At 41.8% G+C, this 23,946-nt stretch overlaps 1 protein-coding gene across 1 annotated transcript in view; it reads left to right on the top strand.

Moving 5' to 3' along the window:
* LOC146392288 (A disintegrin and metalloproteinase with thrombospondin motifs 2-like) overlaps window positions 1–23,946 on the top strand; it is a 134,743-nt gene that overhangs the window by 86,821 nt on the left and 23,976 nt on the right. Inside the window, exon 4 of the mRNA XM_084944799.1 lies at window positions 10,245–10,450. Coding sequence (XP_084800925.1) covers window positions 10,245–10,450 — 206 coding nt within the window. The remainder of the gene's footprint in view (window positions 1–10,244; window positions 10,451–23,946) is intronic.

Here is a 23,946-nt window from a genome sequence, read left to right as displayed (position 1 = left end):
ATTGAACAGCTGTACCTAATGAAGTGGCTAGTGAGTTGAGATAGCATTACAGATGCAATACTGAGAGAATGTTTCCAGACTTTGGAGGCACGTTACAACTGCAAGCCAAGCTTTCATGTTTGATTTCTCATCTTGAGAATTTAGTATCTACTCCTACTACTGGTAGCCCAGTTCACTGATATCATATTACTTTTTCTTCTTGTCTCTCTTGCCTTTATTTCAGTAATTTTTCCTCCTCCTTGTCTCCACTCCCCCTCTCCAAGACCTCTCCCACTCCATCCATCCCTTCAGTGCTCAGACTGACAGATTTTGCCTGGCTGTCCTTTCGTAAGTGGTGCTGTGTCTCAGGTGGCTGGTGTTGGCTGTTCTTTGAGGACAGGACAAGGCAAGACACTGCGTGGATGAGGGAGGCAGCAAACAACCCACTGAAAGCCTTGATGAATGCAATTTAGAATATGAAAGTAGGCAGAGGTGAAAGGACAGTAAAGGAAAATCAACAGCACAAGTGAAAGGCACAGCATCACTGCAAACGCAGAGCTTAAACTTAGCCTTGGGTAACTTTGTTTATATACACTTGCTCTCAATGATAATTATGACCCAACTCTGCAGATGCTCTCAGTTCTTAACTCACTGTTTTGTTTTTTAAGCCCACAATTTCACTGTTTTGTTCTCCTTCGTCACTTTCCACCACATTGTTTTCAGCCACAGCAGGCAGCAGTTTTTAGCTGCAAAATAAAAAAAACACAAAAAAAAACCCAAAAGCTTTGATAAAGCTGCTTTACACTAGCTGCCCAAACAGCAGAAGGGCAAAGTTAGCAACTCGCTGGTGTTTATATCGGATTCTTCAAATTAATGCCTGTGCTGCGATGTGGAAATGGGGCCACTGTTCCCTACATTTACATATTTTAAGGTGTTAAAATGTCACTCTCTGTTTACAGCTTGTTAAACTGCCCACAAGTGACCAAATATACCAATTATCATAACCAGGAAAAGTACATTTTTCAAAAGTTGTTTCACTTCAATTCATGCCATTTTAAATTGCATTAAACCTTTTGTTCTATAAGCTGCTGTTACCACTCGTTGCATTTAAACACATTGAAATAATTTAGCAGTTCCATTTGGTAATTACAGGGTTGATAAAGAGGATATATGATGGGGATTAGCAGATAGTGAGATAGGCAACCATCCAGCGGGAGACACCCTCCTGCTGGCTTGAAGGGATGCTGAGATTTATTGTTACTCTGTTAGATGGACCTTGCACTTTACTGTCAGTCTCTCTCTCTCTTTGTCTTCTTGTTGTGCACCATGATTCCCAGTAAGACAGATCTATAGCTGTACACCTTTTCAGGCAGTGACGCGTGATAAAACAGTAATAAGAGATGAAGCTAAACAACTGGTCTGCAAATGCTGTCATCTACATACTGGCGCTGTTGTGTATCATTGCCGGCCTGTGGTGGTTGTGGTTGTTTTCCCTTTTCTTTGTGATTTCATAACAGACCTTTATAAATGTCCTGAGAGTGATGTAGGCAGACACAGAGAAGGACAGGCAGACAGGCACTCAAACAGGTCAGTTTCAGACCGGAAGAGACCGGTAAGCCCTATATAAGCTTGGCTTTACTGTCTTATTGAACACTAAAGCTCTCCCGTTTACATTGAGCTCCATGGATCCAACCACAGAGCGAAGAGAAAGAGTTTGGGGGACATGATTTATCTTTGCCAGCAATATTTCTTCAGTGGATGACAGTGATTGCATTAATGTGTTTTGAGATCTGTTTGCAATGTTCACGCGGGCTGCTCATCTTTCCCGCAATTATGGACGTCCTCACGGCTTGAAATGCTGCCATTGAAGTTTTTGGCACATTTGCGACCAAACCGTTCTGACTATGAATTATGTCAGGTTCAAACCTCAGCGAGGCTTATTTCATTTGGAGGCTCTGATTTATGAATGTGTAGGTGCTGCATACATTATAGAGTTTATGAAGGAAAGGCTCAGCTCCACTAATGAAACCACGGTACAGGAGGACACGGGGGGATCGGCGTGCACCGCAGCACCTCCCAGGCAGCCAGCGGCCCTGTGTGCTTCTGACAGACAGACGGTTATGTAAGAAGGCAGAGCTAAAGGTTGCTTTGTCTCCTGAACCACCAGAAATCCACACAGCAGCAGCGAGTATAGGTAACCCACTCACCTGCTGATAATAAAAGCTTCTTCGCGCAATGATAATAAAAAAAATTAAATAAAAAAAGGCCCTTTAGTCCACTTCGTGGAACACGGATAAATGAAATTCAACAAACTGAATGTTATGGATGTTTGGATGTGGGAATCACAGCCAAGGCTCAACCACTCAAAACATCTAATCAGCATGATCGAAATTCCCGGTTGAAAATAAACAGCCCTAACCTAAAGCAGTTATTAATTATTAGGCCAAGTTCAGTACTTGATGTATGAATAATTATTATGATCTTCAGGGAACTGTCCATGTAAAATTAGATTGCTGATTGCCAACCTAAATAATTAACAGTGGTGTAATTACGGGGGACTGTGGTTCACTATGTGATCCTCTCTCTCTAGCATTTGCAGCTGTCATATGGCAGCTTAGGTATAATGAGCATTCAGTATAGGGACATTGTTTGGGACAGCATGACATGTTGCTACCTGCCCAGATGCTAGCAGCAGTATTAACAGTCCACTGTCCGAGCGATTCATCACCTTGACAACGCATAAAGCTGTCACTGAGGAGACAAAATATTTGTGCCGTGAGCTATGCAACCAAGACGTGTCTGTAAGCAAATTAGTTGACGTGTGTGTGGATGTCTGTGCCTTCCTCTGGACAAGCAGCCTTGAACTCAGGTAAGGACTAATGAGTTTAGCATCTCCCCTCCTGCTGTTTGCTACTCGTAAATAAGCACTGTGTTTGAAAAATAACTAAAGCACACATAAAGATTTGAACCACTCCTGAGGGACAAATTGTTTGTGTAGACAGAGCCACATGTTGTTGGTATAATGCTCGCTTCCGTGTTTAATATGAGCACTTTTTCACTTTAAGAACTGAAACAAAGCAGCAAAATTATCAAAAGAGTTCTCCTCGAAACAATAAAACAATCAGTTTCCCTAAAAGCTATGGCTTCTATCCTCCAGGACTCCCCATACCTAATAAAGAAAAAAATGGGAGTGGATTTAAGTCGCATAATCTTTTGTAATTTAGCAGCCATAGACACTTAACACCAACCTTATTTTCTAAGGCTTTTCTTTAAAGTCATGAAAGACTTTAAAGTAAGACTGTAAGACTAGACTTAGAGGGAAATTTAGAAGAACTGGGAAGCTTGTGGCTGTTCTCAGTGGACACACGTGATAGCTGTTTAAACACCGAGCACTCTCTCCTTAAACGTATTGATGCTGTTTCACGTTTTTGTGATTAAAGATTGTTTGCCATACCAAATGAAAAAGAAGATGGCCTGTCCATAGCGCTTTACTCAGTCCCTAAGGACCCCAAAGCGCTTTACACTACATTCAGTCATTCACCCATTCACACACTGGCAATGGCAAGCTACATTATAGCCACAGCTGCCCTGGGGCGCACTGACAGAGGCGAGGCTGCCGGACTCTGGCGCCACCGGGCCCTCTGACCACCACCAGTAGGCAAACATGGGGTTAGCATGCAGTCAGGAGGCTGGGATCGAACCACCGACCTGCTCTGCCACCTGAGCTACAGCCGCCCCTGAGACCCAGATGCGTTAAGAGCTGGGAGTGACATGATTCCCAATTTGCATGTGTTCCAGCAGTAAAGTCAGCAGCATGCTCATGGATAGAGCCTGGTCGGTGCTCTGCGTACGGCCTATTTAGTCACAAATACATAATCTTACCAGTGTAGATGTGTGGATTTTATTGACAGTTAGATGCAGTCCTACGCCACAAAAAGAGATCAAAGCTAACAAAATAACCAAGCTTGTTCTCTCTATGCTGTGAACACATCTTACTGTATATGGCACAGAAGCTTTTGAGATATGATAATGATACTGCTAAGCAATGTAAAATAATACATACAAACGCAAAAATGCTCTGAATCACACAGGGTTAAGGTTAACACATCTGATGATGACTTAGATGTGAGAGGGTTAAAAGTAGAGAGGGTGTATGCCTCCCACCTCCTAACTGGGAGCTGGTTCCTGAAATCTGAAGGTGCTACCTCCCATTTTACTTTTAGCCCTTAGCCCTGATTTTTCTGCCTGTGTTCAGACAGCAGTACCTTGCGAATGCTTTGTGTTACCATGACACATTGATAATAATATCCCAAGTAAAGTTAATCTTCTCTTCTTTCTGAAACCTTTTGAATTTTGTCTCTAGCACAAAAAATAACAAAGTTACTGTCATTTAAAGAGCATGTGTAAATTGGCCAATGGGGGGAGAAAAAGTTAGGAACTATTTATTAATGTTTATTTATTAATGTTTAGATGCACTGGCACCATCTTAGATTATAAGTCAGGGTTGGAGGCACTCCAGGTGTTCCACCTGGGAACTTCAGATAGAATGAAGAGGCAGAGGAATGTGCTCAAGCTCAGGTCTGAAAAAGTGTTGCTTTCAGAAAGCCCCACCATGCTGTAGCTCTAATACATCCATAACATGCAATATAATCCAAATGCACTCTTTCTCTCCCTCTGTCATCCACATCTATCTCTAACCTGGCCAGAGTGACCATTATAGGTCAGTTCCATCAGAGTGATGCGTCACACCCAGCTGCTTTTAAACCAAAGGCCGCTGCTCTGTAGTAAAAGGTGGCTTGACCTGAATTATCATCACCATTCACGCCCTCTCTTGTTGTGGCTTGTAGTCGCCGCTGGATCTCTCACCTCCCCTCACCAACACTCCCTCCCCCTCCACTCCCCACCCCAGCCCCGGGCAGTGGGCACCTAGACATTCTTGACATTTTGCAAAGGTTGAAAGACAAAGAACCTTTGTCTCCTAATAAGGCCATGGTCTATACCCCACCTGAATAAAAACACTGGGAGAGCAAGAGCTCTGTGTGGGTGTGTGTGTGTATGTGTGTGTGGGGAAGCTTGTGTTTAGGTTGAGAGGTGTGCATGTGACAGTTGGGGGCATGGAGGTATGGCGTACAGGAACACTGACGGTAGTGTGAGAATGTAAATGAGCACTAATAATGGGTAGGCACATCAGAGAGAGGAAAGCCGCAGGTAGAAAACAAATGAAGGAGTGTGTGTGTGTGTTTGTGCGTGTAGGAGGAGGAGGATAGTTAGGGTTCAGCCTGACACTCTGTAAAGAAAGGACAGTAAAAGCATTGTTACGATCAGATCCCTATACACAGGTTGATAGTGTTAACCGTTTGGCTTCAGAGGCTAATGCCTGCTGTAAGCTGTGAGAAACGCAGCAGTGCACCCCAACGCTTCGCCTGCAGTCACACAGACAGACTCAGACAGGTTGTTGCTCTTGAAGAGAGCGAATTTCTCCATCACTGCAGGAACTTGAAGCGGAACTCGCAACAGCCAAGGTCCTTCTGGTCTCATCTCTCTCTCGCTCTCCCTCTCATCCATCCATCACACCCCCTCAGCTCTACATCTCACCTCTCTTACCACCTCCCTTGATCTCTCCTGCAGTTTATTCCTCCACGCTTTTCTCTGAAAATCTTGCTCCTAAACAGCTGAAGCAAGAGAGAGAGAAATATATTGTTGCAGCAAGAGTAAGCAAGGACAGAAGTGGGATGAAACAACAGGTTTAAAAAGTCAACCTTGTTTGGTTTAGTCATTTATTGTTCGCCACTCTGCTTTTGTCACTTTGAGTTATTTCTCCCATCCACTCTCCGTACAGTTGTGGTCCGGTGTTATGCAATGTCCCTGCACTGTTGTACTCACTGTTTTCAAGGTACTGCAATTTTGTGGTGACACAGAACTAAAAGTGAGAACACAATACTTTTTTTTTTTTTTTGTTCCTGTACTTTTTTCCCTTAACATTACATAAGCAAAAGGTAAAAATATCTGGACCTGTCTTTAGAAGCAGATGGTGTGGTTGTGACATCAGCCTCGTTAAAGGCAGCTATAACGAGGAAGAGCCAAGGGTTGTTGTGAAAAGTACACCGCCTTAAGTTCAGCTTCCACTGCTAACAAGGAGAAGAAATGCTCAGTGTCTGTGTGAAATGTGCTATGAAACAGAACAAAAGTATGTGTGGAAAGACAAAAAAAAAATCTTTTAATTCTTTCCGGATAATGCTGCCTGTCTTTGCCCCCCACCTCCTGTTTCTCTGCTTGTATTCTGTCACTCACTGGAATGTGGGCAGATATGGGATAATAGTCAGACTTTCAGATTAATTCTGTTAGCAACTCAGGAGCCAATGTTAACCACGTGGTTATTGTTTTACCCATGAGCCCGTTGTCTTGGAAACGTTGCATAAGAGGGAGTGGGAAATCAGAATGCCCCTTGCTGATTGGGAGACAAGGTGGCAGATCTCTTTCTCTCGCCTCGTCTTCCCTTTATCTCCGTCTTGTTTTGCTTCCTTTTTCTTTTCCCCCCTCTACTCAGCAACATTTGTGTCCAAGCAGCGGCAGTCCAGCTGCACCCCTTGTGGCACATGTTGAATCGAGATTCGTATGCATCACCTCCCAATGAAGCTGAATGCAATCTAGGGGTCCTCCCACAGGATGTTTTTAGCATCAAATACTTCATTTCCTGCAAGTCGGGGGGATTTTTATGCACACGTTTTTGCTATTTCTGCATCAGCATCATTTCTGCATTGTGATGTACAAGACAACACAAAAAAAACCAAAATCAGGCACCAGGTGACAATAATTGGAATATGAAGCAGGCAGACTCTCAGGCGTTCTGCACCGCTGTAGATCTTTTCCAGTTTAATGTTATCGTTCCTGATGCACACAAGCAGGCTTTTCTTTTCTTTTTCTTTTTTGGGTGTTTTTTCCATTTATTTGTTTAGTTTTTGTTTGTTTTTTACTCTAAGTGTGCACATGGCATCTAATCATGTAGGCATTTTGATTAATTTAGACAATCCCTAAGCTTTAATAGCTTATGCTCGCGTCATGAAGACTTCTGTTAATTTCTGCTCGAAAATGAAAATTCAAAACATGCCACTTGTATGTTTTGGGGTACATATTTTGGGACTCATGCAGCAAACGTTTCAAGTATGCTACTGAAGCTGACAGAAAGCTATCTTAAGACTGGTTAGCAAGCTTCCTGATTGAGAAGAATGGACAAGATTAGAAATGAGAATATAAGAGGGACAGCTCAGGTTGAGGGGTTTGGAGACAAACTTAGAGAGGCGAGGATGAGATGGTTTGGACATTTGCAGAGGAGGAATAGTGGGCATACTGGACAAAGGATGCTGAATATGGAGCTGCCAGGCAGGAGAGAAAAGACCACAGAGGAGATTCATGGATGTAGTTAAGGAGGGCATAGAGATGGATGGCGTGACAGAGGAGGATGCTGGAGATGGAGGCAGATGGCGACCGCTGAAGTTAGCTGTCCAAAGAAGGAGAAGTTAGCAAAGTACGCTTCTTTAAGTAAATGGAAAAATGTAACCTGGTGGTTTAGAAATTAGCTTTGACACAAGAAAAATGTCTTCATCTTTTCCCCTTCTGGTTTCATCAAGCTGCTGGCGTGCACACAGAACCAGAGCTTTACCATATATGGCGGGGGTGCTTACACTTGTGTCAAAGTAACTATATGAGTGCAAAATTCACATTATATTTTGTTTGTAAGGAAAAATAAGACCGGCCCCTATTGGTAACATTATGGAGACATCTGCATTTTCCCCCTTTTTAACTGATGGTAACAAATGTGCATGTTCTGAATATGAATAAAGATGTACCCCCCCCCCCCCCCCCCCCCCCCCCCCCCAATATCTATGCCTGTGTCTACAGTCACAAACTGTACAGCTATTACAGTTTCTCAACCATGCAGCCCAGTTTCAACTAAATTAAAGTGCCTGTTGGCACAATGATTTATTGCCCAATTGGAAATGTTTGTCCACAGAGCGCTCACACACAGCCAAACAAACACCTGTAAACACACTCTCTTACGCACACACGCCACTCTTTGAGTTGTGCTATGTGTCATCCTTGGCTGTGGGAGGCCTTGGCTGGAGTCAGTGAGAATAGCGCTTTGTTGAATCCACTGAGACCACATGTTCCAGACTGCATGGCTTGGCCTTCCATGGCTTCCTTACGAGCAAGGCCGCGTGATGCTCGCATATACGAGGAGGATGAAAGAGAAAAGGAGACCGGGGTTGGGTTGTGTGAAGAAGGACAACGCGTTAGGGAAGGATGGCCTTGGCTCTGGAGACAGGACAGTTTATCTTCTGTAGCCTCACTGAGTCTGCCTCACTTAAAATGGAGGAAGAAAGATGATCAGATCTGACATTTCAAACTTAATAAAAGCTTTTTTCTTCTTCTTTTTTTTGAGGCAGGATTGGAGTTTATCCAAAAAGACTCAAAACACAGCGCTTAGCCCGACATACCTGGATGTAATTAGCGATCTGAACAAATCAGGGCTGCTTTATGTTGCATCTTCTTTGACAGCATAACCTTAAATTCAGTTTCTGGTGCGATTTGCATTTTTTTCGAGCATATAGTAAGCCAAGAAGAGAGCAGGGTGGGCAACCCCTTGTGTAAGGGAGCTGTCTTAATCCATGTGTTTAGCAAGCACCATCTGTTCCTTTTATTCAGATGGGAGTAGAAATATTTGGTTGATTAGGAAAAGATCTGTGAAGGATAGCTGCACCGTTACCACCAGCTACAAGGGACGCACATGCTTGAGTCTATCAACTGGTGTCTTGGAAAGGAAATGAGAGACAGACATACAGACATCAACATGCGAGTGCGCAGATAAGTACACGTGCATATGGATGTGAACACGAACAACACAGAGACAGTAAGCATATTGTGTTTACAAAAGTGTAGCAGGCAGAAGCAGGCACACACCAGCTGAGCTGAGCAGATTTTAAGGAGTGTACATACAGTACTGTGCAAAAGTCTTGAACCACCCCCTCATTTCTTTATATTTTGCTTCCAAGGAGCCAGACTTTCTTGTATTTTTTAAAAGTGGTCTTGACCAATAATTCTCCAGGCTTTAAGAAGGACAAATGCTGCTTTTTCACTCATTTTCAGTCCAGTCCTTGTACTTGACCATTTTCATGTTGGGGAAACCTGCAGTCAGCTAAGACTGAAGAAGTCACTTGGATGAGTCATGAAACGTTTCTCCCGCTGAAAATGTGACATCCAGATGAACAGAATCGACTTCATGGGATGTCCTTATCTGGATGATTGAGCGTGAATCAAGACGTTTTCAGGGGATGTTTTTTTTTTCTTTGTTTGCTTTCTAGTCGCATAACACATAGCACAAAAAAGGCAACTAACTCAAGGGATGAATCAGTGTCTACACATAACTGACATCTTAGCCAAGAACCTGTTTTAAATTGTATTTTTGGGCCCTTTGTGACAAGCAGCCTGCTGCAAAAGAATTTAATTCAGTTACTTAATTTAACCCCAAAAAATGCTGGACATGACAGTTTGACGGGCATAAAATGGGATTTTTGGAGCAAAAAAAAAGCAAACAAGTTAACCTGACTCAACTCAGGATGGTGTGCAGTGTGCCATTCAAAATTTTAAGGAAACTGGGCAAAGTGAAGAAGAGGTGGCAGATGAAAAGTGTCTAAAAATTTTTTTAGCAAAGACATTGCTCAAGACCTGAGAGATCCATCTGGCTCTTCACCTTATCCAGCTGCTGTTCACTGAAGACTCATCAGAAATGTTCACAGTCTTGGGAAGGGAACATCTTGTCAAAATTGATGGAATTATAAAATACAAAAAAGGATGTGATTGGCAACTGCATCATTTTTCAGCATGACAATAATCCCAAATACACTGCCAACACAGTAAAAGCATAGCTGGATAGAAAAGCACACAATGGACCACTATCAGTCATGTATTGGCCTCCACAGAGCCTGAAGGTTGAAGACTTTAAGACTACTTAAAAATCTTCAAGAAAGCGTTTCTAAGAGAGTTCGGACTATGTTGAAGAATAAAGTGGTCTTTTCAAATATTGACTTTCAAGCTCACTAGAATTGTGCAAACTCTAATATTGCTGTTTATGTTGAAACATTGAAAGTGCTATTGTAGGACTGGAGTAGAGGCTCCTTTAAAAGGCTGTAAGCAAAATCAGCCAAACAGCAAACCATGATGTATGTTAGTTTTTCACAACGCCGTATTGATGTGCCTTCTGTTTCTAGGTGCAGATCTTGGTGGCCTGATGGATCTGGAGTCTCTGTACCGTGGTGTGGAGCAGAGCATCAACCACACGCGAGCAGGGCGAATGCGCAGACAGACCTCTGACAGAGCCTACAACATCGAGGTGCTGCTGGGCGTAGACGACTCAGTGGTCCAGTTTCACGGGAAGGAGCATGTTCAAAAGTACCTTCTCACACTTATGAACATTGTAAGTCGATAGCTAACACAGGGGTAAGCACACTAACAAAAGCAGACAGACAGAGGAGTGAATGAATATATGTCAGGTAAAATGATGCATGATTGAATTAGGCTTTTCCCACATAAACGAACATCATCTGGGGTTAATTAAAGGACTGAAATCGGACATATTTCAAGTGTCACATTAATGTACACAGGTCAAACAGAGATTTCCAGATGCCCCAAAATGAAATCATCAAATGGGGAAATTGTTTCATTTGAGCTGAATAGAAAGTAAGTCACACAGAGGTCAAAGAAAACGGGTAGCACACACCCACCGACTGAATGGGATTCAATTCCCTTCCTACATGTTCTCATCCAGCAATCAGCCGCGGGTAATCCTGTCTTCTCTATCTGAATATGATGAGATTTCATTTGTGCATGAGTGTGTGTGTGTAAGGTGAGCCCTCTCTGCTGAAGGAGCTCCTACATATCGTTTCATCAGGCTTTGTGTCATGTCATCACTCATTGTGAGTGTGTGTGTGCATAAGAGAGAAAAAGAAATAGAGAGAGAGAGAAAAGGAGAAAGAGAGATGCAAAAACAGCAGGTAGCATGCTCCAGGCCACAACAACACTTAGCATTTACACACCCAGGTGTTGTTACGTGTGTGTGTGTGTTTGTGTGCACATGTTTTTGTGTGTTGGTCCGACACTGAACACACTGCAGACTTTAATCTTTGCAAATGAAACCTGCGGTGAGCGTGCCGTTTGCATGCATTCGTAGATGTGCGTGCGTGCGTGCACATCTGTTTTCTGTGTGCGCTCCTGTTTGCTTTTTGTTTTACCGCGACCCACCGCGCAAGGAACCAATCTCCGACTGTTAAGCAGGTGCAACAAATCCTTCCACACCTCTTTGTCTAAGTTCAGCGCTTGAGAAAGAACAAGTGCCGCTGTGCTCTCTGCCTCCCCTTTTAGATATTTGTTAGACAATATAGGAGAAGGGAATGCGCAGCCCTGTCACAGCCCCCCTCTCATCTGTGGGGTAGAGAGAGAGAAACAGAGGGAGAAGGAGTATTTTAAACAGCGCATTCAGAATAAATTACTGACAGCCAGATAAACAGAAATAAATAAATAAGGTTTTGCCTCCCACGCGTGGCATCTGGGCGACTTTCTTCTTGAAAGTTTGCTTTGCTCACTTCAGGATGGGTGTGCTCTGTCTGATTCTCCCTCTCTCTTTCTTGCTTTCTCTATTTTTCCTTCCTCGCACTCTCCCAGGTTCTCAGCAGTGTTGCTCCTTGGTTTACTCCTCCCTGACTTGGGTAGTTTATGGCAAAAAATCCTCAATGGTGTGGGGGGAAAAAAATCTCAGTATGATAGGAGTGAAAGCACGGGTTTATTGAAAGACATACTGGAGGTAAATTTATGATAAGCAGAGATATGTCGAGGATACTTCTTGCCAGAAATGCTAACTAATGGTAATTATAAGTAGGGTTGGAGTTATTGCATTAGTGTAGTGCTTAATACTGAGCAGTTAGTAAAAACAACTTGATGAGAGTTTTCATAAATTAATATTAGCTCCATATTGTCTTTATATTCGAGCTAAAACAGAGGCAGAAACTAAGAGCTGCTTTGAAACTATGCAAACCTCTACTTTCCTTAAACACATGTTCACTTTAAAACATTCAGTTCACCCAACAAAAGACATTTATTCACAACATCTGTTGTACAGCCACCTTTAAACGATAAGCAGCTCGCTTGTGTTTTAGTGCAAGAGGCTATTGTTTAAAATAAGAGCGTTTTCTTTCTTTATTTTCTCTTAATTTTTTCTTTCTTTTTTTGTAGGAACTCATTTAAATTTTAGGCGATGGACTTCAAGTTCATAAAATCTGAATTGTTAGTTTTTAGTGTGAAGATACACTGCACATTTCAGGAGACAATGCCCTGGTCACAAGAACACGTGTCTTAACAACAAAACGAACATCAATTAGAGTCAAGCAGACCCTCTCATTCTTACAGATGCACAATCTAAAATGCTGGCATCACTGTGCCCAAGCATGAAACCTGAGTGCTTTCTCGACATCTCGGTATTAAATAATCGAGAATGCTATGCAAGAGTGCTTTTCTTCAGTTGAGGTTTTGCAAACATGTGTCCTAACCATGTGCTGTTAACTTGTCTGCCATTTTGAAGGTTTGACATGGCGATGGCAACAGTGTAGGGTCATGTGGCTAAAGCCTCAGTCACATAGGCCTAGAGATTGGTCTGCAACCATCTGAAAACCACCAGTCGAGAGAGAAAAATGAGTATTCTATGACCGGTTGTGATTGCTGGAGGTTGATGGTCACTGGCAAAATGCTTGGTACCAGTTAGTGACCCAGTGGGAACGACCTGTTACTAGGTGGTATTCCCCAACTAGTTGCTAGTATATTGCTGCATTTGCAGTTTAAATGGAAGTGACGGACAAACATTGGTGCAGCTGCTCTCTGACTTATAAAGAAACCCTGAAAAGTGCAACGCAAACCAGAAATGGAAGGTTTGCCTTCAAAATAAAAGTTGGGATTTTGGCTATATGTCAGGCCTTCTCCATTTTCATTTGCAACCAATGGCTAGTAGTTATATTTGTGGGCTAGCAAGTATTTGCAGACAAGCAGAAAACCCTACAGGGAACTGCAGCAGTCTGTTAGCAACCAAAGCAGTCAATAGGAGCAGCACGTTCTTTGCAACCAGTTTCAATCAACCACAGCCAGCAATGTCCAAAAACCACTGCCAACCAGTCAGGGAATACGTGTTTTACCCTTAGCAATCATCACATGAGAAACCTCAACGCAGATATCCAGTTTTGTGAGCAAGAGGGGGAGAGCAGTTGAGTTGCTCCTTTCCCAAGAGTACGGGGTAAAACAGATCAAAACTGAAAAACTCAAGCACATCAAGCCTAGAACACTAATTTGAGTGCTGGTCAGCAACAGGACAGTCACACACAAGCACAGTGGAAGGCAACCACGCCTAGTGTGAGCATGATCTCAAACACCAATTTGTGGGATTCTGTGGCATCTAGCAGCAACTTAGCAAATACCCCTTACTCCCCCAAACCTTTCTGAGATCTTCTTTGACCAGTGCTTGGTTTGTCTGTTTAAATGTATCATTTAAAGCTAAAAGAATAAACTTTACAGGACACTAATTAAAACAAAATTATGTATAGACTACTATACTGCAATATCAATTTCTACTGAGAGATCCTCCTAAATCTTACACATTCCTCAGTTAGGTAAAGGTTAAGCAACTAAAATTTTGAAATATCTATGAAATTCACCCAATCATTGCCACCTAGAAAAACACACAGATTACTTTTAAAAGTGTAACACAAGTATATGTTTTACCAGGACATTTGGATGGTTTTACAGATGCAATACAACTCTGTAAGAACTTGCAGCTGCTGGCTTACACTTTGGAAATGATTTCTTGTTATTACTGTATCAATCACTCGCAGATATCTAAAACCTGCTAGATACTCAAATGCAATATAATGCTTCACATTTGTTGCCAGTACGGCTGATACTGACTTTTTTTGTTCATTTTGGATGGTATAAAAATATGAGAATCTGAAGCGATATGCTCATTAAAGCCTTCAAACGTTCATAATAGACTTTTGCATGCATGCATGTATGCGTGAATGAATACATGTATGATGGACATTGGACTATACTGCAAGCCCAGAGGACTTTGAAGCATTCCCACAGAAAACTACTAAGTCCTGTTTAAAAGTTCAACAATAAGTATAAGTAAGGTAAGATAAAAGAAAATAGTACAAAAAGAGAAAAAGAAACAAAATCAGACAGAGGTGTAAATCCTCTTTTCTATCTGTTATAAAAATAGGTGTTTGCAATGTGTTAATTTGGAAATTGATTAAAAGGGTGGTATGGTGGTGCAGTGGTTAGCACTATCGTTTCACACAGGTTTCACACATTTAACCCTCTCAGGCTCAAATTAAGTTTTTGTTGCTAATGCACAAAAGAATACCTGCAGTGGTACTTCTGAGTAAAAAAAACCTCATAAAATATGTATGTGGGGTAATCAGGTTGTTAGCTTTTAACTGTTGCAAATCTGCAACGCCTGCCTTGAGAGGGTTAACACAAGGAAGGTTCTAGGTGTCCACAGACATGCCTGAGGGTTAAATGGTAATTCTAAATTGGTCTTACATGTGGAGTCTAGTCTCTCTGTGTTAGCTGTGATAGTTTTGCACCCTTTTCATCCTCTATACATTAAAAAAATAACGAGAATGGATGAATAAATAGTTGAATGGATGGGTTATAGCCAAATGTTGAAAGCCGGGAACTGCTTTGCCTTTGTTATTTAGTAAAAGTATCAGTTTTGTCTGTTATTTGTTTGTATTTGTGTCAAAACTATAGCTGAGGACCATTTTTTGTATCAACCCACCCATACATTGCTTTTTGTGGGACAAACAGTGAGTGTAGTGAGGAATATTCAGTTCCAGAATAGGTCCAGGGAACAAGTGAGTGTAAAAGTAAGCAGAGGGGGTAGAGGGCTCAGATAAGGACACTGAGGGTAACAGTCGTAACAGTGAGGACGATGCACAGACAAGACTTAAATAGGGCATTGGACGTTAAACATTCCCAACACTGACTGCAGAACTATGAGGGTACACATGGCTATATGTCTGTGAAGGTTCTCAGTCATCCAGGTCATCGTAGTCTAAGGAGCTTGGAAAGAAGTCCAGACGCTTTTCTTTCCAAGCTCCTTAGAGTACACATGGCTAGCTTCTCTAGCACAGACTGTGGTGTAGCTTTCACTCCAGTGCTTTGTTCGACAGTGCATATCATCAACCATGCAGCACTTCAAGTCTTCAAGGTAGTACATCCGCTAATCATAAATAATGAGAGTCAGAGCGGTGAATCAATGAGCTTATTGCAATATTAAGCAATTACTTAATATCACAATGAATGTGTTGTGCTGTGGCACTGGTACGGTAATCTTCTTGCGGCAGCGGTGATACACTTTGTTGCCAACGGTGATTTGTCTATATGCCTTTTCCTCTCACCCATTAAGGGAGACCTTTGCAGAGGTGCTACAAAGTCTTAATTACACTCTCCAAAATAGTCTGCTAATGGAGGTGCGTATGTGTGTGTGTGCAAACATGCATGTGCATATTTAATTTTGATGAGGCGCGCTGATGCTGATGCTGATGCGCGTTTCGTCTACAGTTTTATGCCTCTACTATGATAAAGATCCTGTCTATAAGAGCTGTCTGGAAAGTGGTGCAGATCTTTCACTTTTGTCTTTACCAAAGCTCCTAGAGGCAGTGAAAACTCATATTAATAGGTGGCAGGAAGAGCTGGGAAAGGAGATGTAGTCCAGGTAATAATAGACACCTTGTTAGCGAGAAGTGTCACAAATGTGTAAGGAGCATTGTGAGACTGAGATCTCAAATCCTGGGTTTCAGTTTTTAAATATTCCCATGTGTGTCGATGAAAAAAGATGTAGCAAAGCTGTCTAAAGCCTTATCTAATTTATGTAGCACTTCAGCCAAATTTTATTTGATGACTCAGTTCTGTCTCATCAGCAGCTGAGAATGTTTTTAAGGCATATTTCCCAAAATGTATGTCTGTAAAATCGTACCGCCTAATAAATGAAATCCATTTTCCAAGATGAGCTTCTTTAAACACATGAAATTCGAGTAAAATACTGGCTTAAATGTATTAAAGTCCTTATGAAGGCATTCGTAGTCTGTCATTGTAACACTAAATGCAGGTGTGAACCTGTGAATGAGGTGACAGCAGTTGAACAAACATGCAAGTTAGGGTGAGGGTTAAGTTTTGTTTTTGTTTTACATGAGTTGTTTGTACACATAAATAAAACCAGCCTATATTCCCAATTATGATGAGCACAAACAAACAAATCAACACAATTAATTTGAATTTGAAATATGTACTGCTGTAATTTTTGATGATTAAGTTTGGTCATGCCTTCACACTTATTCTTGTGCTCCTTCTTTCATTTTAGTGTCAGTCTCTCGCTGCAGTAAATATGTGATAGTGATGACTTTGTGCGTTGTTGACCTCTGAGTCTGTAGTAATTAATACACAAGCTGTCTTGGATTTGCATGTATAGGCTTGGTTATAAGGAATGACACCTAGTGTGGCCCTTTCAGAATGTCAGAAGACAGCGAGCGGCACAGGGGCCGTGCGTGTGAGTGGATAAGCGTATCTCGGCAAATATGTGGGAGTGTTTTGGATTACGGTCTGCTGTGCCATATCTGTCCTCCAGCCTTTACCATCTGTGAGATAAGTGTGTAAGAAGACACATAAAGCCAAAGTTGGCACCGAAAGGACACTACACTGCCCCTGTGCATGTGTGCATGCATGTCTCATTAGAGCATCAGGGTCGCCTGGAAGTCAACCTCCCCTAATTGGCATAACAGTTGTCAAGGAAACAGGCTGGAGATCAGGCCCAGGGAAAAGTGACCAAAGTGTTTATGTCCATCTTAAACAAACACAGCGCACAACCTGCAGAGTACGTATGTCACCCCCAGGCATATGCTTCAACCTGCAAAGATAACAAGGGACTGACACATATACAGGGAGTGCAGAATTATTAGGCAAATGAGTATTTTGTCCACATCATCCTCTTCATGCATGTTGTCTTACTCCAAGCTGTATAGGCTCGAAAGCCTACTACCAATTAAGCATATTAGGTGATGTGCATCTCTGTAATGAGAAGGGGTGTGGTCTAATGACATCAACACCCTATATCAGGTGTGCATAATTATTAGGCAACGTCCTTTCCTTTGGCAAAATGGGTCAAAAGAAGGACTTGACAGGCTCAGAAAAGTCAAAAATAGTGAGATATCTTGCAGAGGGATGCAGCAGTCTCAAAATTGCAAAGCTTCTGAAGCGTGATCATCGAACAATCAAGCGTTTCATTCAAAATAGTCAACAGGGTCGCAAGAAGCGTGTGGAAAAACCAAGGCGCAAAATAACTGCCCATGAACTGAGAAAAGTCAAGCGTGCAGCTGCCAAGATGCCACTTGCCACCAGTTTGGCCATATTTCAGAGCTGCAACATCACTGGAGTGCCCAAAAGCACAAGGTGTGCAATACTCAGAGACATGGCCAAGGTAAGAAAGGCTGAAAGACGACCACCACTGAACAAGACACACAAGCTGAAACGTCAAGACTGGGCCAAGAAATATCTCAAGACTGATTTTTCTAAGGTTTTATGGACTGATGAAATGAGAGTGAGTCTTGATGGGCCAGATGGATGGGCCCGTGGCTGGATTGGTAAAGGGCAGAGAGCTCCTGTCCGACTCAGACGCCAGCAAGGTGGAGGTGGAGTACTGGTTTGGGCTGGTATCATCAAAGATGAGCTTGTGGGGCCTTTTTGGGTTGAGGATGGAGTCAAGCTCAACTCCCAGTCCTACTGCCAGTTTCTGGAAGACACCTTCTTCAAGCAGTGGTACAGGAAGAAGTCTGCATCCTTCAGGAAAAACATGATTTTCATGCAGGACAAGGCTCCATCACACGCGTCCAAGTACTCCACAGCGTGGCTGGCAAGAAAGGGTATAAAAGAAGAAAAACTAATGACATGGCCACCTTGTTCACCTGATCTGAACCCCATTGAGAACCTGTGGTCCATCATCAAATGTGAGATTTACAAGGAGGGAAAACAGTACACCTCTCTGAACAGTGTCTGGGAGGCTGTGGTTGCTGCTGCACGCAATGTCGATGGTGAACAGATCAAAACACTGACAGAATCCATGGATGGCAGGCTTTTGAGTGTCCTTGCAAAGAAAGGTGGCTATATTGGTCGCTGATTTGTTTTTGTTTTGTTTTTGAATGTCAGAAATGTATATTTGTGAATGTGGAGATGTTATATTGGTTTCACTGGTAAAAATAAATCATTGAAATGGGTATATATTTGTTTTTTGTTGAGTTGCCTAATAATTATGCACAGTAATAGTCACCTGCACACACAGATATCCCCCTAAAATAGCTAAAACTAAAAACAAACTAAAAACTACTTCCAAAAACATTCAGCTTTGATATTAATGAGTTTTTTGGGTTCATTGAGAACATGGTTGTTGTTCAATAATAAAATTATTCCTCAAAAATACAACTTGCCTAATAATTCTGCACTCCCTGTATTCCCAAATGAGCAGAATTACCAGTAAGTAAACACACACAGGAAAACAGAAAGGAGGAAAGATGAAAACTGCAATGGCACACATTTAGTCTCTCTGTGTCACCCTCTCTCTCTCACAGACACACACACTCACACAGCATCTGAGACTGGGTTAAGCAGAGACAACAACAAACCTGTGTAGTGTAACCATACTCAAGGTCGCCTGAAGAGAACTTTTCCTCGTCTTCCCACTGTGTCCCACATTGCATCCTTTCCATCTATTCAGAATCCAGCAATAAATAGAGAGAGAATTTACTTACGCATTAGTATTATTGAAATCGGATGCTATTTTGTACTTAAATTAGACCTTATACCATCATTACATTTGTCTGGTAGAACACATTTACAGCATACGATGCCTTGTTTTGAATTAAACAACTCATCACCTTATAAAGGTGAGAGATTTAGCTCAAGTTGCTGTGCTGTTTTTCATATTGAAGCATGTTCTGTTCCTTCTGTTACTTACCTTTAGTTGTAATTCAGTATTTTCCCATATTGTTACTCTGGTTCCACTATTTCCTTGGCTGAATAATCTGGGTACTAAGTCTAACACAGAGTAGATCATGACGACTGGTTTAGCTGAAGGATAAATGTAATTATATCACAATAAACATCCTGAGATGTATCACTTTATTTTAAAGCCGGAAACTGAAGGGAATAATTCTGGAAATGCATATGGAAATGCTTGGAAATGCATCAAGATAATCTTACATAACCAAAGTAACTTTTAACAGTAACAGAACTGACTCACATAGTTTCAAAGTACAAGAACTGCTGCTTGCTAGCCATGTTTCCCACACACACGACATGCTAGTGATGCTAGCATAAGTCTATGACATTTTATATTGTGGCTGTTAGCTTAATGGCTAGCTGACGTTTCTGTTCCACAACTCCTAAAAGTATACTGTCTCACTCACCACTGAGCACGTTCTGGACAACAAACAATACAGAACAATAGGGATAGGTATTGATAAGATTTTCACGATTCCGATTCCATTTTTGATTCTGTTTAACGATTCGATTCTTTATCGATTCTCTTATCGATTCTTGTTTTTAAAAAAGGAGAACACTAAGGTCGATTAGCTTAGAACTTTGTTTTATATCTTCTCTTTGAACAAGATAGAAATTTAGGAGTAATATGGCTTTACAAACCCAACAGTGAGATCTTAAGAGAGCCACAGCCCTACGGCTCTTCAATGGCGTGTCACAGGGTCCCCAGGAAAAAAAATTGTAAATGTAAAATAATAAAATAAATATTCTTCTGTAGCAATAACAAAGTATAACATAAATTATTCTGTAGCAATTACACAAGAATATCCAGTAATGTCCCTGCCTACAATTAAACACATTCACTTACCGAAAATGGGGGGCATCTGCTGTGGCAAATGGGTGCAAGCCTTTGACCACAAACTTAGTCACTGCTTGGTGACATTCGTCTATCCTGGCCTGAAAGGAGACGCTACCGGTAGACTGCAGTGAGAACTGCCAGCGAGCGCCAGCCAGACTGTCTCTGTCTCTCTCATCATGGTCACCTAAATGCAGCACACAGTAATGGCAGGTTTTGTAATAAGGCAGATCGCGCTAACATAATATGCACTGTTAGTTGATTATTTACCTGCCGCATTAACGGGAGAGGACGTGCAAACGTTACCGCTGCTGCTGGGTTGAGATTCACGAGTCCGGAATTAAAAACACGACATTCATTTAAGGTTATCGCGTGTTTTGTGAGCAAATGCTTTTGCATATTTGTAGTGTTTCCTCCCTTAAATGAAATATCTACTTTGCAAGTATTGCAAGTTGCCCTGTTGTCATCCGTTCTTGTAAAGTATAACCAAACTTTTGAGCGTTTGAGCCACCATGTTTCCTGCCAGGTAAATGACACTCCGCAACGTGGTGACGTCATTCGGGGCGACTGGAATCGATAAGGGAATAGTTTGCAAAAATGCCAAACATTTCCAAGGAATTGAAACAGTGGGAACCGGTTCTCAACAAGAACCGGGTTTCGATACCCATCCCTACATCACAATCACTTTTAGCCTCAACACATGTGCTCGACTCACACAAATGGCGCAGATATCTAAGAATGATGTTCAGCTTTGAAAAGCATGTTGGCTCACCTATGCTTGCTTGTTTTTAATGACAAGCAAGCATATGATCAAATCACCAAGTATTACCTTATTGCCTATAAGCAACGCTCTGTCTCCATTCCCACTTAAAGGTCAAAAATTTGCTGTCAGTTTCTCAGATTAATTACAGCCTGCATTATTTTCACTCACCACCGATGCTTTCAACATGTGATTTTCTTCATGCAAAATACTTCTTGCACTGAAAGCTGCTGATGTTACCATAATAACATTTCCCTCCATTAGAAAGTTACTTCAGACTGCTGGCAGCTAACAGATGTCCCAGATGACATAAATGCAACAGTGAAAGCCAAACATGACTTTATTTTGAGGTTTCAGAACATGTTGTAAAGCTCTTACTGCTTTAGGTAGCAGACATGCTTGTGCTTTGACGTGATGAAGTAAATAAATTCCAGACAGTTTGTGGATAACAAGTTGCTAGTCAGACTTCAAGAATGAGGCCGCTGGATTTTTCCGAACAAGATGCTGGAATTTCCAACTTTACTCTCCATATGTAAAAAAAAAAAAAAAGAGAAAAAAAATGGAAAAGCATTAGCTCACTCATGGATTCTCCTTCTTTTTTTTCCCTTAAAAAGATAAAAAATCTTCTCACACAACTCTACGTAAAAATGCTTTCCAAGCTTTTCCTCTTTTCTTCCCTTAAACCTTTGCTGCTTCTCCCCTCTATGCTCAGCTTCTGGTCTTCTTTCCGTCTGCCTCACTGTCTCTATTCATAGCATTCCTTAACTCTTTCACATAGCTTTCGCTCGCTGGATGTGTCTACAGTTTTGTTCCTTGTCTCTCTCTCTTTCCGTCTCTCTGTGTGTCTATATGTGTGTGTGTGTGTGTGTGTGTGTGTGTGTGTGTGTGTGTGTGTGTGCATTTGTGTGTGTTTCTCCTTCTCCACAGCATGTCCATCAGCCATCTCATTATGGCTGTCTGTTTTTACATCCCTTTGCCTCATTAGGCACCACGCACAGCCACTGAGGACAGCAGGTCTCAACTCCAGTGCCAATTTACCTCTCTCTCGGTGGCTTTGTGCATGTGTGTGTGTGAGAGAGAGAGACAGAAGAGAGCTTTCTGCATCTACTTTGTCACAGATTACCTTGTTTTCTTGTATTATGGCTCTTCCCATCCTTTGCATCTTCGTCATCTGTCGTCCATCCATGGTCATGGGATACTGAGTTCCCTAACCGGCCTCTACATGCTTTACCCATCCCTTCTAATTTTCGACTCACTCTCCTCTCTCTTTGTGTTGAGCTCCTGTTAGAAGAAGTCATATCTTTATTAGTTATTTATTTATTTTGTTTGTTTCACTCTTTAGTTAATAAATATATTCTTTTTACAACTTTCTAATGAAGTGCTTTTTATATCAGCTTTGTAATCTATAATTACCCATCCATCCGAGTGCGAGCTGGAGCTTATCCCAGCTGTCACAGGGCGAGAGGCGGGATACACCCAGAGTCGTAGGTCTATTGTAGGCCCAACATAAAAAGACATAGACCCATTCATGGTCACATTCACACCATAGCCTAACATGCATGTCTTTGTGGGTGAAAGCTGGAGAGTCTGGAAAGAAACCACAGAGAAAGAGGGAGAGTGTACAAACCCCAGAGTAGGTTTAAACTAAAAACCCTCTTGTTGTGTGCCATCATTGAGGACCACTATAACACTGTGCTGTCACATAATTGTCACTTGTAGCTTATGACTTGTAGGTCATAGGAGACTTCATAAATTAATTAGGACTGCATAAGAACATAAGCATGTATAGCGGTTAAAAACAACAGATTTTAGGCGTTAATTCTCTTTCACTTCTACTTTTCCAAAATATCTACAGGTCATCTAGATCAAAACCCTGTTATAAAGCAGAAGGTAAAAATACAGTGGCTTGCAAAAGTATTTGGCCCCCTTGAACTTTTCCACATTTTGTCACATTACAGCCACAAACATGAATCATTTTATTGGAATTCCACGGGAAAGACCAATACAAAGTGGTGTACATGTGAGAAGTGGAACGAAAATCATACATGGTTCCAAACATTTTTTACAAATAAATAACTGCAAAGTGGGGTGTGCGTAATTATTCAGCCCCCTGAGTTAATACTTTGTAGAACCACCTTTTGCTGCAATTGGAATCATGTATGTTTTTTGTTCCACTTCTCACGTGTACACCACTTTGTATTGGTCTTTAACGTGGAATTCCAATAAAATAGATTCATGTTTGTGGCTGTAATGTGACAAAATGTGGAAAAGTTCAGGGGGGCCGAATACTTTTGCAAGCCACTGTATGCTCTTTGGAGGCACAAACCACTTTCCAAATGTAAGTAAAATGTAAATAACACAGAACTGATGTCTGCAGCATGTTTAGAAAAATTGGGGCATGGGCAGCAAAATACCTGGTGGAACATCTCACAACTATTTAGCAACTTCCATCCATCCATTCGCTTCCGCTTATCCTTTTCAGGGTCACAGGGGGCGCTGGAGCCTATCCCAGCTGTCATAGGGCTAGAGGCGGGGTACACCCTGGACAGGTCGCCAGTCTGTCGCAGGGCCAACACACAGGGACAGACAACCATTCGCACTCACATTCACACCTAGTGGCAATTTGGATTATCCAATTAACCTATCCCCACAAGCTGCATGTCTTTGGACGGTGGGAGGAAGCCGGGGTACCCGGAGGGAACCCCGGCCTGATGGTGGAATTGAACTCAGGACCTTCTTGCTGTGCGGCAACAGTGCTAACCACCGTGCCACCGTGCTGCCCTATTTAGCAACTTGATGGGTTAAAAGAGAGATAGAGGATGAATTAGAATTAAGATCTAATCATCCTCATCATCCTGTGTGAAACATGGCATTTATATGTAATTTTGCTTCTGTACACCACCACAGCAGACTTTAAAGTAAAACAGTCAAGATGTGATTAAAGTGTAGACTCCTATTTCAGCATCTTGCTTATTTCAAACCTCAATCTGTAGGCAGCATAATAGTACAACAATCTGCCTTATGGTAAAATGGACCAAAAGAAAACTTAACTTTTATCAGTTTCTTGGTTTGACATAAACACCGCAGTGTAAAAAGTGCTACCTACCTCCTGGTAGACAGACTAATTTGAGAATCCTACATTGCCACGTACCCAAGTTATCCCCTGCACGACTTTACCTTCAAGTCAAGGTCACTGAGATTGGAACTTGTCCGAGATTTTTAGTAGATG

Source organism: Perissodus microlepis, chromosome 2 (assembly GCF_051167445.1).
Source record: "Perissodus microlepis isolate ML-2025 ecotype Zambia chromosome 2, ASM5116744v1, whole genome shotgun sequence".
NCBI lineage: Eukaryota > Metazoa > Chordata > Actinopteri > Cichliformes > Cichlidae > Perissodus > Perissodus microlepis.
This window is presented reverse-complemented; position numbering and strand designations above follow the sequence as displayed.